This window comes from Gymnodraco acuticeps, unplaced genomic scaffold, assembly GCF_902827175.1.
Source record: "Gymnodraco acuticeps unplaced genomic scaffold, fGymAcu1.1, whole genome shotgun sequence".
In the NCBI taxonomy this organism is placed as follows: Eukaryota; Metazoa; Chordata; class Actinopteri; order Perciformes; family Bathydraconidae; genus Gymnodraco; species Gymnodraco acuticeps.
Window position 1 is genome coordinate 313,616 of NW_022990673.1, and position 19,608 is coordinate 333,223.

The window sequence follows — 19,608 nt, forward strand, 5'->3', positions numbered from 1 at the left end:
TTACAATTAAATCACGGTCAAATATGTTCATTTTGTTGTAGTTAGTATCTCCCATAGAATTTACATGGAGATACGCCCCGCCCCCTCTCCAGCGCCAATTGTTTGAATGACAGGAGCAAACACAGCTGACTGCCGCGGTGAAACTCGAGCGATTAGAGCGATGCGAATATTGGGTGGTCTACCATAGTATTTACATGGAGATAAGCCCCTTAAAAACCAGGAATTAATAAAGCATTAATTCTGTGTTTACTCCTGTCATTCAAACAAGACGCTGGAGAGGGGGCGGGCCGTATCTCCATGTAAATCCTATCGGAATCGGATCGATCAGGCTAAACTAACCTGTAGCTGCTCCGTCCACACTCACAACAACGTCATACAGACATAAATAAAGCAGCGACTGTATTTGCCATGACATAGACAGTCTGTGTTTTGTATATGTTTAACTTGTCCAGTTTCTGAACAGATATGAGGAACTGTGAGCTCTGAGTGTGTGCTAACAGCTAACGGCTGATGTGTTGGGCCAATCACGAAGCGTCATTTCTTGACTGGCAGCAAAAACAACCAATCACAGCAGTGCTTCTATGGCTGGCTCTGTCCAATCACAAACAAGAAGTGTTCTCCCTAAGGAATACCCTTTCCGTCCAATGTGAAATGCTGTGGTGTTTTGTGAAATGCTGTGGCGTGTTCTGAAATGCTGTGGCGTTTTGTGAAATGCTGTGGCGTTTTGTGAAATGCTGCGGCGTTTTCTAAAATGCTGCGGCGTTTTGTGAAATGCTGTTGTGTTTTGTGAAATGCTGTTGTGTTTTCAGAAATGCTCTGGCGTTTTGTGAAATGCTGTGGCGTTTTGTGAAATGCTGCGGCGTTTTGTGAAATGATGTAGTGTTTTCTGAAATGCTGTAGCGTTTTGTGAAATGCTGTTGTGTCTTGCACTTCAGGGCCACCGTAGAATATACCCAGAGACCCAGAACAAGATCTGATTGGTTGCTTTCTTTTCTAACAGAAAACTACTGAAATGCGTAGTGCATGGTCCGAGAAGGACAAACAAATCAACGTAACACTTTAATATTACAGATCAACAACACAGATACGATTCTCATTTATTCATTTTATATACATTTTATTTCTATAATTAAATCGATATGTTGTTTGTTTTATCTGACTGTTCCAGGGTATTCTCTGAATACCTTGAAGGCCCTGACGGTTTGCCACTGTGTCTGATCAATTGTGGTCACTGAAGCATTAACATTACTTTTATCTAGTCTACTCTAGCACAACCAGAGACCAACTGTCCATTCCTACCAGTAGAGGCTCTGCTTTTCCACTGACAACCAGCATACCATTGGAGTAATATCAAATCTAGCTTTCCCTGTCATTTCAAGAATGCTGAAAAAATAATTGCCTCATAAAAAGTCTAAGTCGGAGCCCTATAGGCTATAACCCTCAAAAGTGAGCAGACCTGACAATCTACTGTGTCCACTGAGGAAGAATTAGGTGATAGTGGTATGCAAATAGCCAGTAATGCATTACTTCGTTAATAACCTGTCTTTTTATATGATATCCTATGGATGTATAGTGTTTTGTCTATCGTCTCATTCGGGCCTTATAATTTGTCGTACCAGAACTTTTTCTTGAAATTGGGTAATATGTTGTTACGGTTTATACCCCTCAATCCTATAAAAAGAAGATGTTGCTTAATCTACAGGAAAGCGCAGGGCGTAGTCGTTTCGAGCCAGGCCTTGCTCACAGCTCTCCGTGATGATTGGTTGATGAGTGTGTCAGTGAATGTGACAACAGTTTCCATTGGTCAAAAAGGACGTTCCTGTCCTCACGTGCTTGGGCTCTTCCTTGAAGGTGGTGCCTACTAGCTGCCGGTTGGGAAGATTGTTGTTGTTTGTTGGGAATAAAGTACTTTAAAAGTACAAAAACTGGTTTTACAACATGGGAACCCGTGATGATGAATACGACTACTTGTTCAAAGGTAATTTCTTCTTTAATGGTGAATGAATGACAGCGTGTTACTCTTCTTTGTGAGTACGATGACAGCAGCACGAACTGAGGAAGTGATCTAAGCCAGTGCTAAAGTTAGCTTCACTAGTAACCAAGAGGCAATCGATTACATTAGTAACCAATTTAATCACAATGTTAAGTTAACCTATCGATGTGTAAAGCTAAAACGTCGTCTTTAATTTATGTAGACCGTTAACTCGAAAACCAATTAGAGAATCCGGTGATGGCAGCTAACGCCAGAGACCTAGCAAGCTAACGTTTAAGCAAGTAAGCTAATGTTAGCTCGATTGCTAACATGGTAACTTAGCGACGAGGACTCAGTAAAACCATCACATGATACGAAATTCAGTTTTAAAATAAGTGCAAGCTATTTTACAGCCACCATATGTTGTCAAAGAAAGTAGCTTTATTTTTATAATTTTCCCACTTTACGAGCCATCTTGTGTTTAGGCTAAGACTACTTAGCTAACTAGCTAACATAGTCCAGCAACGTTGCTTGAAATACAGAATACCTTTATTCACCCCACAGAGGGGAAATGTATATTTTAACAGCTAAAGTAAATGGCCAAACACTCATTAAGAGGCATACATGAAATATTAGTTAGAAATATTTGTAATTACAAGTTACAAAAATACACATCCAGGTGGAAAACAAAAACTACCAGTAACAGCATTTTAAGAAATAATAATACTAGGTTTAACATTAGTAGTGTGATAGCAGTCATGTAACAGTAGTAACAGTGAAAGTATATATTGCACAGTTACTTACAGATTGATTACAGTCGTTGAATTGTATAACGAGGAGTCAGCAGCCAGTAATATGATTATGAAGATATATATATATATATATATATTGCACAACAGAGGTGTTATAGTCGTGTTGTTGTATGTGTGGTGATCTACCAGGGTGGTTGTAAAGTCTGACTATAGGGAAATAAAGGAGCTGGATAGGAAGTGACATCCAAGGCCATTTATAATAGTCAACCATAATAATGGTCACAATAGGAAGGGAACTAAAAACTATTTTAATGTGATTTCTAAATGACTAAATATGCACTCTATGTTAGTGCAAAAAAGTATCCTAACCCCTAGCATGACCGCACCCAGGGCTGCTGTTTTAATGTTTTTGTGCATTGTGTTTCTAGTCGTTCTAATCGGAGACTCTGGAGTGGGGAAGAGTAACCTGCTGTCCCGTTTCACAAGAAATGAGTTCAACCTGGAGAGCAAGAGCACCATTGGGGTGGAGTTCGCCACCCGCAGCATCCAGGTGGACGGCAAGACGATAAAGGCTCAGATCTGGGACACAGCTGGACAGGAACGCTACAGAGCTATCACATCAGCGTGAGTACTTTCTCTGTGTAAATTAAAGTCTATATGTGCGACTACTGCACTGGAATATAGATGGTATAGACATGGTAATAATCAGGTTTATTCTGTCACCAGATACTACCGGGGTGCAGTCGGAGCACTCCTGGTTTATGACATCGCCAAGCATCTGACGTACGAGAACATTGAGCGCTGGCTGAAGGAGCTGAGGGACCACGCTGACAACAACATCGTCATCATGCAGGTTGGAAACAAGAGCGACCTCCGTCACCTCAGGGCCGTGCCCACTGATGAAGCTCGAGCCTTTGCAGGTAAATTGACTCATTGATTCTCGGCTCACCGACTGCAGATTACTTTTGGTTCAGGATGAAATTGTTTGGATTGGCGGTTCTGAGAAAATTGCAAGCAGCAATGCCATAGATCAAGCATTTGGGTTCTGCACTAGTTTACTTTAAGTAGAATTCCATGGTGTTTTGTTTTTTTTAAACAAATATTCAGGTTATTTGAAATGTATGCAGGTTATTATCCAAGCTTTCTGTACATTTGAATGTCTTTCAATGTGTTAAGAATATTTTCTCTCCTTTTCTGTTCAGAAAAGAACAGCATCTCATTTATTGAAACCTCCGCCTTGGACTCCACTAATGTAGAAGAAGCCTTTAAGAACATTCTCACAGGTAGGAGTCATTAAGGGTATAATATTACAACCAGCTCACTGTTAATATCCTGGTAGTGTTACGCAAACTTTTACTGAATGGTCACTGTTTTTCTCTCTCAGAAATCTACCGTATTGTATCTCAGAAGCAAATATCGGACAGATCTGGAAATGACGAATCTCCAGGAAACAATGTAGTGGACATAAGTCTCCCCCCAACCTCAGACGGGCAGAAGGGCAACAAACTCGCTTGCTGCCAAAGCCTGTGACACTCCTATTTTCTTTTCTTGTTCGACTTCCTGTCGGTCTTTCCTCTCTTCACTTCTGGTTTACTTCAGTTGTCATACTGCTGTCATCATGCTCCACCTTTGGGTTCAAAAGTCTGCGACACCAAGACTCTTGTATTTGACATTCCTTTTTTCTGATTTCTTTGTTTGTTTTTCTTCCTCTGATCACAGACGAATCTGTCTACAATAATTCACAGCCTCATGATATGGCCTGGAGAGAGAGAGAGCGAGTAAAGCTCATTTGGGGTTGATCTTAAAGCTGTAGTAAACTACAATTTCTTTTTAACTAACTAGACTTTATGGTCCCTTTGACCCGTTCTTGTTGAAGGAATAGTGAGGGATCAGTAGCCCTCAGTGCTTAAAGTGGTTTCTACCTGCCTCCTTTTCTCAGCTTGCAATGATAGATTTGCTGTCATGATCCGCTTCAGTGGAATCCCAATTTCATGTCAGGTTGACCTGATTCTGCCTATCATGCAATACGGGTGTAGAGGAAGAGCTGGGAAGAAGCTACCTCTGGAGTATTGATGTGTTCTCTGCTCTGTTTGGATTTTCTATTTGCATCTATCATTTTTAATGTTCCTCTTTGAGCACTGTGCCTACTGTGGCATGAAATTAACACGAGCCAGGGACCAGACTGGCTGTGACTGTCTGGCTTCTGATGGGCAAGTGTGAAACAAATGAAGGGTTTTTATTTCTGTGTGTGTGTTTCAATCTTAGTGCACAAAGATACCAAAGGAGTCTGATGCAATCGTTGTCAGTTTTGGGTTTTCTCATCTAAGCGTTTTCAAGGCTGCTGAGGTTGCATTTCATTGCTGTATTTGGCAAACCAATCCAGGCTATTTGCAAAACAATGTGTAATGCTATACAGCAAAAATAATGTTAACAATTGTGGTGTGTAATTTTTATTATTTGTGTATTAGTATCAGCCTGGATAAATCTGTGTGTTCCTTTATTGAGTTTGTTGAGGTCGAACAATCTTTTCTTTTTTTTAAGGAATACTCCACCTCCAAAAGTATAATTTGTATATCAAATACTTTCACATTTACAGTCCGACGCTTGCGCAGGTCTGCTACTAAGTGTATTAAATGATAAGGTTTGACTGAAAATGCATTTGTTGGTAAGAAGTTGGCAGACGACGGATGAGTAAAATATACAAGTTGTAATTTTGGAGCTGAAAGAAAATCTCTTTTGCACTTATGTCAAATCATTTCAGTGTAACAAAGTCCCATCAATTTTAAACATACACTTAAAATCTTTGTTGAGGAACATTTCCTGTTGGCTGTCAAAGAAACAATGTTGATTTAACTGAATGTTTCTCTCATTTGTTATCACCCTTTGCTTTCATTTGAAAGTGATACCTGTTAAAAGGAAATGTGTGAAATCTGGAAACATTTAAATGGGGAACTAACCAATTAGAAATGCTATTCACGTAACACTCCAGCTCGTTGGAAAGTTAAACTGAAATGCAAATTGTTTCAAAGGTAACCTAACTACCATTTATTCCCTCAGATTGGAGAAATGCTTTTGTGTGTGATTGATTTGATTATGTCTTGCAATATTTCACAGTTCTTTCAAATATGTAAAGGGAGCCAACATAAACTTGTTATGCTTCTTTTGAATAAACTGAAGTATAAATAAACCTTACCCACATGACTGTATAGGAAACAGAATTGTTTGGATACATTACTCACTCTGTGTACCCGTAACGTAATACTTTGTCCACTCCTGTTGTTGTGCAATGTAGGTGTTAACTGAACGGTGGTTGTCCTGACGGAGGAAATGTTTGTACAATGAGGATACAGGCTCTAGCTGCATCAAGTCCATAGAACAGGCTTCCATTTTAATCCGCCCGTTCTTATACACAAGATGAAATCGTAGGTTTACAGCATCTAATCTAGAAAGGCTATTTTAAAATCTCCATTATTAAAAAATCAACACTAAGTACTTCAAAACAGAACGTGTAGGCATTACAATGTAAATGAGCATAACATAGAAGCCATGACTCAAAAGGATCATTCATTAAACATAAACATGGTAGCAGGACATGGGGTCGTTGTTAAATTGTACAAAAAATAGAGTAGCCTAAAATAAAATGATGACAAAAAACATTTTCTCAAAAAAAAACGAGTAGGCCTATTTGGCAAAACTATTTTATTGGATAGATACAAATGAATTTCTTAATATAATCCTGAAAAGTTTAAACTATGGAGAATTTGGCCTTTTTTATTAGAAATGTTTCGTATGAAAATAGTATATTCTTGGCTTCCAGTTTTGTAAAAATGAATCAGTTGAGTTGTCAAATAATCTCCATTCTCACCCAATTTGTTTAATGTTTCCTGCTTAGCTTAGAAAAAATGCATTTTAAAAAGTGATTGATTTGACGAATTTCTTGTTTGGCTTATGCCTTTAATACTAAATTCAATGTATTGAATATTTCATGTTCCTTTGTACTGTCAGTTCTGTTTATTTCTTCTGCACGCATGAGATGTTTTCTGTGAGCGCCCCTCCCTTTGTCAAGCTGTTGTTATTCACACAATACCACTTGATCTGGTTGTGTTTTGCTCTCGTCTGGCCGTCTGCAGCGCATCACAGGCGGGCCGCTGATGATGAGCCTCTGGAGAATATTTAAAGCTCCGGGAAAGCGGAAGCCTGGCCTGCTGTTTGTTATCAGCTGAGGACGGCTGCTAGCTAGCACAACGCTGAATATAGCATAGCATTAGCTAGCGTTCTCATCTGTTATTTCACACTCAAAACTAAATAATGAAACAAGAAGGAAACACGAGGATATTATGGCGGTAATACCTGCCGTAGGAAGACATTTTTAAGAAGAAGACACAGAGTGAGTAGACATTTAAAGCTTTTATTTGTATACCAGACTGACGGCTAGTAGGTAGCTATTGACAGCTGGCAGCTAGCTAACAACACAGCTGTAACGGACACCAATGGTTAACGGTTTGCAGGGTAAATTGTTATTGATTTTTTGCAATAACTTGTATAATTGGTGCTTATGTGTTAAATATGTTACTGCAAAATAGCTATACACAGCTAATGTATGCCGCCACGTCAATATATTATTGTATTGACTTTGATGTTAATGGTAATGGTTGCTTGATCTCATCACTTGATCGCTTTATATCGTTTGAACCACTGTTTTACAACTGTTCACCCCTTTTTCCATATACCTATATTTCATTTTTAAAATTATATTGCATATAAGCTAACCAAGGTATACAATTAAATGTGTTTTCACAGGGAAATGTATGGTTATTTTTGTTCTTATGTCTATGGTTGAGACCATGGATGTATAATAAGAACCAATAATAATATAATTGAGACCTATGGTTGAGACATTTACACAAACACAAGGCAAGGCAGGTTTATTGTCAAAGCACCACTTAACAGTAGGCATTTCAAAGTGCTTTACAAAAATGACAAGCATTAAAGAAACACATTATAAAATTCCCTTTTTAAAAGCAGCAAAGAGAATACAATAAACATAAAACAAACTAATATATAATAATACAGGTATAAAATACAAGAACAAAAGTTACAGTGCAGTGTAAGATATACATAGATTAATAAAAAGCATTGGCAAACAGAAAAGTGTTCAAGATTTAAAAGACAAACACATTCATATAGTTATATTTCACCCTTGGGTTTTATTTAGTTTTTTGGGGTACATATATTTAATTTGGTGTGCAAATGTTGCCCTTTTGCACCAGATTCTTTTTCTGACAACACAGGCATTCATTTACTACATTTCCATTTTATTACTTGATTTTATTTGTGTAAGGTTATCCCTTATTTCAACTTTTGTATTCTATGACTCGTTTCATTTTCATGATCTTATTTTTCATAAAATTACCATTGTGTGAGGGAGCCTGGGTGGTAGCTAGTTGTGAAACAGTGACAACTACTTCAATTCTAATAATAGTATCATGGCAGAATATCGTTTCTGTACTACTTTATTAATGAATGGCCACGAGTCATTTAAAATGTACGTCTTGTAACAGTCAACTTCAAATGTGTAATTGAAGGGTTTGGCTTCCAATTAACATGATTAATTATTTTTCTTAATTGAAAATACATTGGTCTGTTTTATCCCTGTTTTTACATAAAGTACATCACTTCCAAACCTTAAAATATTTGTTGTTGTCTTACTTTTGGAGGCCACCTATCTGTTTTTCTGGGTCACGGATTGTTCCTTTAATCGTTCCCCCCATGCTGTATCAGTATGCATACTGATGCATAACGCAAAGCAGTAATACTGAAATTGTTGCAATTGCTTTGTAAAGAGGAACATTGACATTCTAGTTTCATCAAACATCTGTTTCCTGGCTGTTTACATTTTGGGTTTAACTATCCAAGTGTGAGCTAAATAATATATTTGCATACAGCAAATGCAACATATACAGTTTAAAGGGCTGAATATTTGACTTAAAAAATACACACACACACACACACACACACACACACACACACACACACACACACACACACACTACCATAGGGGAAACAAGATTATTCTAGTTGATTGTAACATTTTAAGTATTAATGATAAGGGGTTAGGGTTAGGCTCGATTTTTTTTCTCCATAAACACGTATAATACTTATCGCAGGTTGTGTTTTTGTGAATTTAATTAGATCAGTGTTAAGCTAAAATGATTGTAGAGTGCAAGTTGTTGTATTTCTTATTTATAAGAAGATAGAATAAAGACAAAATCCCCAACAATAATTTCTGCACCATCTGCTGTGTTAAACCTCTAGTTTAAGAACATCACAACACCGGTGATGAGTACATAGGATTATATATGTATGATGTATGTTTGGGTTTAATGCTATGGTTTAATAGAGATGTGTGTACAGCTTTCGAGGAACAACAGTGACCCAGTATCACCCAAATAGTCTGATATGAAGGATCAACATGTGTCCACTTTCTTGTGTCTTATATAAGATGGGGGTGTGTGTGCTCAAGTTAGACTGTTATATGTAGTAAAGCTCAACTCTTATATAATGAGACATCTCAAAAGTGCAAAATCAACATACGTGTCAGACATAACTTTCGGTTTGACAATTCATTTGTTTTGCTTTTTACAATAAATTGTTTAATGTAATATCTTATAACTATATACAATTTTGCTCCAACATGAAACATTTGACACTGAAATATTCATTTATTACTGGCCTGTTACTGCACAGGATGATGATCAGCAGGACGAATGTACTGTAGGAAATGCAGCAGTCTGGCTCCTATCTTTGGTGAGGGGTTATCTGCGGGGAGGCAGCTGTTTATCAGTGAGCTGCACATCATACTCACTGTCTCTGACCAACACACTTGCTTTACAACAGAATACCAGCTGCTTTGGGCAAAGTGGTCCACCTCCCAAACTGATAGCTTTCTTGTAAATTACACAATTTCATATCTTATCTTTACATGGCAGGAAGTTATTAAAGTACGTGGAAAAATGCCATATTAATGTAATAGGGAATGACACAGCACAGTAGGTAATATAAATGGCCTTATATAAACCATAATAAAGTATGTCTAATATATATAAAAATCATAAACAAGTACAACATATTACATTACATTACATTACATTGCATTTAGCTGACGCTTTTATCCAAAGCGACTTACAATAAGTACATTCGACCAGGAAGACACAACCTTGAAGAAAACAGAATCATATAAGTATATCAGGTTTCATAGAGCCAAACATTTCAAGTGCTACTCAACTGGCTTTAGGTAATCCAGTCCTTTATTAGTATAATATTAGTATATTAGTATAATATATTAGACGTCTTATAACATCCTAGTGTTGTAAACATTTCATACAAATAATTATAATACTGTAGTGTGTTATAGAAAGGCGTCTTTGAAAATGGCTTAGTATAGAATATTATAGAAAGAGCACAAAAGCCATAGTATTAGGGCTGCACGGTATTGAAAAAAAATGACATCGCGATTTTTCCCCCCCCTGCGGTATATATTGCGGTTTTTTGACCTGTTAAACCCCAAAGTACCGGCCGGTACTTTACTTTTTTTTCACGACACTGTGTCTCAGGGGATCGTAATATTTAAGAACCTATTAATGTGGAAATAATCTCAGCTAATTGACGATACAAACCATTTTATACCAAAACAAAACACAAGTCTCATAAGAAGCATCTAAATTACCCCTGAGCGAAAAATGCTAACGCACTTTGGCACAGAACTCAAGATAAAAGTACCCTTATTATTACTTATCGTAGCTGCATTTACAAGATATCCGATTAAAGCTGAGGTTCCACAGATTATTTAGGTATATAGTATCATCACTGAGTGATCTGAACTCGGACAGGGGAAGCAAACACAGACATCACAACACGTACCTTTACGTAGCTTCTAGGGGAGATGTCTCACCGTAGCTGTCAATCTGATCAAAATACGTGTTCAATGGCATTAAAACGAGAAAGAAAAAACGCGGCTGAATCGGTTAATCCATAGGTTTTTAACGTCTCTGTATAAAAAAAAGATTTAATTTATAATCCATAATTCCATTTTTATGTAAATATCGCAGAGCAAAAGTTAGCTGCTAATGGTAGCCACCAGAATGGCTGCTACTTCCGGTCTTTGCAATGCGGAAGTCTCACACACACATGACCAAATAAGGACTGATGTCACATGTCAAAATCCAGCAAGGTGGGCCAGAGATATGGAAAATCCACCCAAATGGCCCCAGAAGAGGGTTTTTTTGTGCTAAATCTGTCTAAAAAGGTCAAATATCAGGGGAAGTTCTACACACACCAACACATGAACAATAAGGAGTGAGAGTGACGACGCGTAGCCAAAACCGGAAGCTGCATACCACCAAGGTGGCTACCATTAGCAGCTAACTTTTGTGCTCCGATTTTTACATACAAATTGAATTATGGATTATAAACAATTGCTTCAAAGCCACAGATACATTATCAACCTATGGATCAACCGATTCAGCCGCGTTTTTTCTTTCTCGTTGTAATGCCATTGAACACGTCTTTTGATCAGATTGACAGCTACGGTGAGACGATCTCCCGTAAAAGCTCCGTAAAAGGTACGTGTTGTGATGTCTGTGTTTGCTTCCCCTGTCGCGAGATCGGATCGCTTAGATACTATACTTAAATAATCTGTGGAGTCTCAGCTTTAATCGGATATATTGTATGTGCAGTTTTAATAAGTAATAAGGGTATCTTTATTTTGAATTCTGTGCTAAAGTGCGTTAGCATTTTAAAAAAAATGAATAAAACCGCACGTCCCTGCGGTGTGAATACCGCGCATGCGCATACCGCGGTTATCGCCATGACACGGTATATCGTTCAGCCCTACATAGTATACTGTGTTATGTCATAGAAAATAAGACATTACAAAATAAAAGTCATGGTTAAATATCATAGTTTGTGTAGTTTGCCATAAAAGTCAAAGGTTATCATGTCATTAAAAAGTATTCATCATAACAAATATAGAAATGTCATATTAGATACAAATGTCATCAAAAAGTCATAGTGGACTGGTTCCCCCGAGCTAAAAATACTACATGATGTAGTAACTAAATGTATGAAATAAATGTATAGAAATAAGTACAACATACAACTTTGAAGTTTAAGGAAATTTCTCAAGTCCATTTAAATTAAAACCTTCTTCTCAATCTGACTCTCTTATTCTCAATTTGTAGAAACGAACCCTTCCCAGCCTGCGGAGAGCAGAGTTTGTGCTTCCTGATCCCCAAACCAGCCTTCTCCTCTGATCCTCGACACCCTCACCTCAGACTCTGCGGCCTGTGTCTGGCTGCTGTAACCATGACGACAGGCGGGTGTTGCCACCTGCCTGGCTCTCTGTGTGACTGTTCGAGCAGCACCGGCCTATGTAAGAGCGTGGATGAAGGAGGGGGAGACGCGTGCCAGACGCTCTACATCACCCAGGTCACAGCCATGGATGGGCGGCTGCTGTCCTCTGTGCTCAAACCCATGAGCACACAAAGGTGAGACTCACACACACTCATGTTATCAGGAAAGAAGTGCTTGGTGTGTTTACACACAGATATCTGCAGGACAAGGCAAACGCATCACAGAGGTGACATTGTCATTGTAGGGAAAGAACAGATGCTACAAACACCATTAGCTCTGTTCTTTTTAAGTGCTCCATTAGTGTTATAACTCTTGAAGTGTGCCAGCATGCGCAGTACAAGGGCTGTGGTTGAATATTAAAACAAATTCCTATGTCTTTTCTTAACCACTTCTCCTTGGAAAACCACATGATGTTAGGAAATATGTGATGGAGAATTCTTTAGGGCTTAGGAAAAGACAATCATGGAAGAAACAAGGAATGTGGGATGGTGTTTTGTATGTTCCCTTTAAAGTAAGGATGGTGCAGTGTACCCTGTGCTAAAGGGGATCAGAAAGTACACACTGAAGCACCTTTCCTTAGCATTTTGAAATGCAGCTCTTATCGTGGGTCATTTCACTCAGTTAGGAACCTTCCTAAACAAAGAAGACTATTTAACAGGCCTTGAAAATAATAGAATCATCTGATTGGAATCATAAATATACCTGTGTTTCAGGTCCCTGGTGTCACACTTATAGTATTCTCACTGCATTTGGCTAAAAGTTCATTTTTGTATGTATTGTCTTTAGTCTCAGTGATGGTCCCATCTGCCGTATTTGCCACGAAGGAGCGTGTGGTGAGCCTCTGCTGTCTCCGTGCGACTGCACAGGCACTCTGGGCACGGTGCACAAGAGCTGCCTGGAGAAGTGGCTCTCATCGTCCAACACCAGCTACTGCGAGCTCTGCCACACGGAGTTCACCATCGAGCGCCGGCCCAGGCCTCTCACAGAGGTAACAAAGGTCAATGCTCTTTGCCTCGTCTGCATCAATCTTTCTTCTTTTCTTTATTCTACGTACTGAAGGAGACGTTGCTATTTTTCTCATCTTTTGGCTTGCTTGCTTGTTATAAAAGTGTTATTGTAGTGTTATTCTTTCATTCATGATTGACTTCCGCCCATCTATCCATCTCTCCCTCACCTCCCCTCTCGTTCTCTCTTATCTATTGTTTCCCTCTTCTCTATTTTTCTTTCCACTTCCTATTCCACAGTGGCTGCGAGACCCCGGCCCCCGTAATGAGAAGAGGACGCTGTTCTGTGACATGGTGTGCTTCCTGTTTATCACGCCCCTAGCAGCCATTTCAGGCTGGCTGTGTCTGAGGGGCGCTCAGGACCATCTCCAGCTGGGGAGCTGGCTGCAGTCCGTCGGCCTCATAGCCCTCACCATCGCACTCTTTACCATATATGTGCTGTGGACCCTGGTAAGAAATTAATTCACATACAGATCAGATCTTAAATGTAATATTAAGGACCTATTATTACAATTAATAATGCTAATATCAAGCTCAAACTGAAAATGGACCTTCTGTTGCCGTCTTTTCTGACTTCACAGGTGTCTTTCCGCTACCACTGTCAGCTGTACTCTGAGTGGAGAAGAACCAATCAGAAAGTACGTCTTCTCCTTCCTGAGGCCAAGGGGTCAAACTCTTCCCAGCATTCCCTGCTCTCTACCAAACTGATGAAGAAGTCTGCCAATGACAGTATAGTATGAGACCAAGTGGAGACGGTTGGTGATGAAGGTGTCTTTAATGTGCGAGGGCTGATTGTCGCCTGCCAGTTAGCCTTTAAAGAAGCACTTTTTGTGCTTTTCTTGTTGGTTTTTACAAATACCCCATCAGTACTTATTTTACATCCCTTTTTTAAACGACATCTGTCCTCCTGTGGGTGCAGAAATGTACACATTTGAATGGAGTCTGGGTGTGGACCCGGCTTATGCAAAGGCTCTGAGGAACGGAGCAGCACATGGGGAAGTGCAGAGACTTTAACAGAGACATGGGAACATGATGATGACATGAATAACAGTGACAGCAGAAACAGAAATGACCAAACTAACTTGTTGAGTGGACTGTGAGATGTTTTAGTTATTCTTCTGCCTGGTTTTTAATAACACGTCCTTCGTCTACAGATTACTGTGGAGTAAAGCAGCGCCTATGATTGTGGTGATGCAATGACTAAGTGAGATTAGATGTCAATCCTTGGCATGCCCTTACCTTTAAAGGCCTTGCATTCTCTGCACAACGTTGCCCATTGATGACCTCATTCAAACCACCTGATGTGTGATCCCATTGTACTCTTAGTTTATTCATTAATTCACAATCCAGATACATGTTACATGAGCATTTTAGCACAAACCTATCTAACTTCTATCAACGTTTTTTAATTTGATTTCTATCTTAAGTTTATTTTTTCTAAACTAAGAATGTGTTACAGTACAACATTAGTAAAGCCAGAGATTGTGCAATCAAACTCTGTGGACATCGAGGTCTTCACAGCACATGAAGAGACCACGCCCAACATGCACAGTTATGCATGCGAGCACTGTTCACATTTGTTTAGTTTTTTTTGTAGATTAGTGTATTGTTAATTTTTATTTTCTTTGTGTTTCAAAAACATTTATTGAACTACTCCTACTGAGGATCAACAGTGTCCTCATAGAGGTTCTTGTTCCATCAGCACTTAGCACGTAGTTCAATTTAAAATCTCTGTCAAAATAGCTCTTAGAGGAACATTTCCAAATGTTGTTTGGGGACTGACACAGAGCACTATAATTGTAACTGCGAGTTTAAGTACCTAATTATAGCTTCTCTGTTGTGTTTAAACTATTATCAAACAATACACACTGCAGTATGCGTGTAGTTTCCATTATCAAAGCAAGAACCAGGAAAACAGAAAGGCCCTGCACGCTCTGCTCTTTGGGCGGTGGTGGGGAAGTCGATAGGGACTTGGCTTGGCAACTGGAAGGTCACCAGTTCAAGTCCGGGCAAAACCAAGTGCTACCGAGGTGTCCCTGAGCACGGCACCGTTCCCTACACTGCTCCCCGGGCGCCGTTAAAAATGGCAGCACACTGCTCCTAACACAGGATGGGTCAAATGCAGAGAAACAATTTCCCCACGAGGGATTCATAAAAAGTCCATCTCTCTTTCATTTCAAACCTTTATTTATCCAGATTGTCCCATTGAGATCATAGATGTCTTTTTCAAGGGAGACCTGCAGCAATTAGGTTCCACATGAAACATAAAACAACATAAAACAATAGAGGATATCATACAAGCTACATGTACATACTTATCAGCTCTTATCACTGAAGTCAAACATCATCAACGTGTTTTCAGTGCTTGTGTTTAGTGCTTCTGCTAGTCTGACATTAACTCTACCCCCACGATGGCTTTGGTGGTGGGTACATTATGCAAGCACCACTAAAGATGAATCCCACTCTAGCTTGTTTTCACTTTTCTTTAGAGGAACTCATCAGATGCTTATGTGCTTTTTAAAATCCATTTGATACATGTAAACATTTTTCTTGTTTTCATGTTACTGACCGGACTCATGTGGGTCTGTATTGGTTGTTTGGAGATTTGTGAACACGTCTTTTTCTCTTGTGTATATCGTTACGTGCAGTTTGTAATCAGGTCGCTAATAGTGACTTTCTATCAGCTATTGACAAAACAAACCACAGTGTCTGCCTGGTTTCCAGATGTCACGGTCCTAACATCATCCAGTTGTTCAAATATTTGGTCCCACATACTTCAGGTTATGGAAAGACAGTTACAGTAGTTCACACTTTTGTTGCTTAACAGGGAGATAAGATTAATGATAAAACCTAGTCGTATGAAGGAATATGTAATTGTTAAAACCAACAAAACACACTGCTTTCAGAAATGCAACACTTTTTGGGGGGGCGGAGTTTGATGCAGGATGGGAAGTCTATCGTTCAGTATTATTCTGCAGTATTTACTATTTTCTATATTTGTAAGTCTGTGGAATTCAATAAAGAAATGACATCAGCACCGTCAGCATATTCATGCTGCGACTGAACTCTAGATTACAATTATTGGCCTTTGATTTGTTTGTTATTCTCCATTCAACCGAATGACATTTGTATTATTATCAATTACTTTTGATCATCATATGTATTTATGGTAGTTAACAAACGTGTCATGATTTGTTGGTCCTATGTGCTTCTCCTTAGAGATTGAGAGTAAATATGCATTTCGTAACACATTGTAGTTACATGCAGTGGTGTGCAGGGGCCGAACTTCTTCTTTTATGCACAATTGTGGTATTAATACTTTACATGTTTTTAAAATACATATGTTTTTACTTTATAACAATCAGGCCTAGCCAAACAATATGTGTACTTACTTCCAGCAGATTCTAGCTGTCAGTAAGCATGAATACAAACTACATATTTCTTCATGTGAGTTTTCATGCTGCAGAAACCATGGAGACTTGTACTACATGACGAGTGGCTCTTCATAACAACACATTTCATGAGAACAGGAAGCAGCGTGTTCAGTGGGACATTGACATGCCAGTGTCATGTTGAGCAACCATCGATGTATCTGTTTGTCACTAAAGTCCCCAGTGGGTGTAAAGGGTCCTCGCCCTGTCCGTGTGTACAACAACATGACACTGTGCTGGTACTTCAGCTCCTGGTGGATTGGCCCAGTTCATCTTTGTTTGTGTGTTGAACTGATCTCAGAACAAAGGATTACATCCTGCTGTGCTGCGATGCCCCCGGGGGGTCACAAGCTTATGAGTCATCTGATCATCCCTGTGTTTACTGTTGTCATGAAGAGGAATTACTCCAAGTGTTAAGATCTGATGTGAAGCAATTTAAAGATCTGAGGTGCAGTTATTCAACAAACAGCTGAATCTGCGGGTCAATGCATCTGAGCGCTATGATAGCTATGGGATGTTTTTGTGCAAGTTTGCCTACAAAGTATGCAACACTTCTCTGACACCCTGCAGATCCTCAAATCTCCAAAGATGTTTTATATTTAACACTTAAACCATAATAACAATCCAAAAAGGGATTTTAAATAAGTGTTTTCTTTTGATGTTTATTACAAAAAGGAACATGTAAATGTTACTTCTGTTGTGTTATCGTGTCTAACATGTTTGTCCTTCTACATGTATTTTCTGGAGGGTGGTTATGTTAATATGTATCATTTGTAATTAATGTTGCAATTCTTCAGTATTCACATTTTTAAATCATACAATGTTTATAGTGTGCTGTGGAAAAAAGTAAGATGTCTTCACCAAAATACTGGTACCTGCAATCAGCCAAGAATTGTTTGCAAAGCAAATAAAACATGATGATAAATGACGGGTGAACTGGTGATTTGTTTTCTGGTGTAGGAAGCGTTTTAAATTATGATCATGGTCTGATTTCTGCGAATGGAAACACATGTATGTTGTCGGGCGTCAACATTACAGTACAGAACAATGATATGGCTGTTTACAGATCGTCCTCTTAGTCCAGAGAGGATGAGATGTCATTAGTATAATTCTGTTTTCGACCACCGCTGCATGTGCCCATTAATCCTGATGAAAAACAACTGCTGTGATGTCAAGTGTTGCTCCTGTGGAGACTCGCACTAGGCTTGTTTGAGACGCGTTGCGGCTCGCCTCGAAAGTAGACGAGAATAGCCGATCGCAGCCGGGGGAGGTCTCAAAAAGCTCGCCTGAAGTCGGACAGCTCGGAGTCGGCTTCGTCTTCTTCTTCTTCTTCTCTCCGTTTTTTGGCGGATTGCAAACAACTTTAAGGTGCATACCGCCACCTCCGGAGTCGGCTTGACTCGGTTTGCATTTATAAAGAATGCACACATGTGTTTAATCGTTAATGTCAGATATGTACTAAGTAAATACATTTGTTCCTGCTCAAGATTAGATTAAACTTTATTGTTATTGCACATATTACAGGTACTGAGACAACGAAATACAGTTTAGCTTCTAACCAGGTGCAACAAGCAGTAAAGTGAAAAGTAATGTACACAATCTACAGAATAACATATAGAATGAATTGAATGATGAATAAACAGTGAGGGGTATGAATACACTAGATATCAGCCTGTGAGCAGTATGAACAGTGTGTATGAATATGCTAAGATATATAAAGTATGAAAACGGTAAGCAGTATAGTATCAAATATATAGATATTAATTTCATGATGATAAACATTGTGGAACAATGATGAAAAATGGGAATGGATGTGGCGACGTAAAACTGACACAAAACAACAACAAACTTTTGCCGAGCCAATTGGAGAGTTTCATCAGCAGCACGTGGTAAAAACCACCAATGAGCGCTCAGCTCGAGATACCAGCGAGCCGTTTCCCATCAAGCATTTCGCTTCCGCAGCCCGTGGAGAGCAACTGCGCCAACTCGCCTCGCTCTCAAGGCTGCGGGCGTCTTTGTCCCGCGAAATTTCAAAGTCTCATGTGGGCGGGCCTCCAGAGCAAGTCGGACAAAATGACTAACGCAACTGCGCAGGTCTGCGCAGGTCTTGCTTGTCTCAAACAAGCCTAGTATCTCCTCATCACATCCACACCGCTGAGGAGAATATAAGCAGCTTAGTTAGAAAAACACTCGTTCAAAATGTTCCATATGCTGCTGAGAAGTCTCCGTTCTCCAGGAAGGAAAAACACTATAAATGTTTGAATGTGGGTGTGAATGGTGATTCAAATAATACGTTAGATCATGGGAACCCTGATATTCAGAATGTAATGATTTTTATTCGATTTAAAGGTCCCCTATTATTATTATAGGTCTCAGATATATACAAAACATGTCTCTGAAGTGTTTGGCTCGACATACCAAACAGATCATGCATTGTAGCATCCCATAATCCCCTGTTTCAGCCCTGTTTCAAAGCTGCTGATTCTGTGTCTGTAGCTTTAAATGCAAATTAACTGCCCCTCCCCAAGCACCTCTGTGAGATATATGGTTTGAAGAAACACAACGGTGCTCTAGGAGGAGATCCAGGTGATAAGGTGAGGGGTGTTACCTTGGTTGGTTATTGACTAATAGTTGCATTACCCAAAAAAACATTGTGACATCACAAAATGGCCAAAATCTGATTAGCTCATTTTCAGACAGGTTTTTATATAAATGGATCAGGACTAAAGAGAGAGAATATTTTTTCCTGAACCGTTCTGGATCTCTTACTAGTTACTTTATAAAGTAAAAGTAGTACTTCGATAATTTACTTAATTAAAAGTAGCAGGATAACATGATATAATGACGTCATTAGGAAAAAGGTTATTGCTTTAAAGCTGCGTTAACAAAGAATTGTCAGCTACATTTTCATTCAATATTTATGTTTAAATTGTTTACCTTAATTTGAAATATTTTCTGAAAACTAGAAACTAAAGCTGTCATAAACGTATAGAGTGTACAGTACCAATGCCCTCGAAAATATTGTGAAGTAAAAATGC

At 39.0% G+C, this 19,608-nt stretch overlaps 2 protein-coding genes across 5 annotated transcripts; both read left to right on the forward strand.

Moving 5' to 3' along the window:
* Positions 1 to 1,733: 1,733 nt before the first annotated feature.
* LOC117555057 (ras-related protein Rab-11B-like) lies at positions 1,734 to 5,916 on the forward strand. Its single transcript, XM_034229739.1, has 5 exons — positions 1,734 to 1,978; positions 3,153 to 3,348; positions 3,451 to 3,644; positions 3,927 to 4,007; positions 4,109 to 5,916. The coding sequence occupies exons 1-5, from the start codon at positions 1,939 to 1,941 to the stop codon at positions 4,252 to 4,254; spliced, it is 657 nt and encodes a 218-aa protein (XP_034085630.1). The 5' UTR covers positions 1,734 to 1,938; the 3' UTR covers positions 4,255 to 5,916.
* Positions 5,917 to 6,223: 307 nt separating this feature from the next.
* march2 (membrane-associated ring finger (C3HC4) 2) lies at positions 6,224 to 16,220 on the forward strand. Of its 4 annotated transcripts, none has more exons than XM_034229737.1 (6): positions 6,224 to 7,111; positions 9,472 to 9,567; positions 11,964 to 12,269; positions 12,922 to 13,132; positions 13,380 to 13,589; positions 13,721 to 16,220. In XM_034229737.1, exons 3-6 carry the CDS (start codon positions 12,088 to 12,090, stop codon positions 13,877 to 13,879), a joined length of 762 nt encoding a protein of 253 aa, XP_034085628.1. In that variant the 5' UTR covers positions 6,224 to 7,111; positions 9,472 to 9,567; positions 11,964 to 12,087; the 3' UTR covers positions 13,880 to 16,220. The 4 variants fall into 4 exon arrangements, with proteins under 4 accessions (XP_034085628.1, XP_034085627.1, XP_034085626.1 ...); XM_034229736.1 differs by having other exon boundaries at positions 9,472 to 9,531; XM_034229735.1 differs by lacking the exon at positions 9,472 to 9,567.
* Positions 16,221 to 19,608: the final 3,388 nt, after the last annotated feature.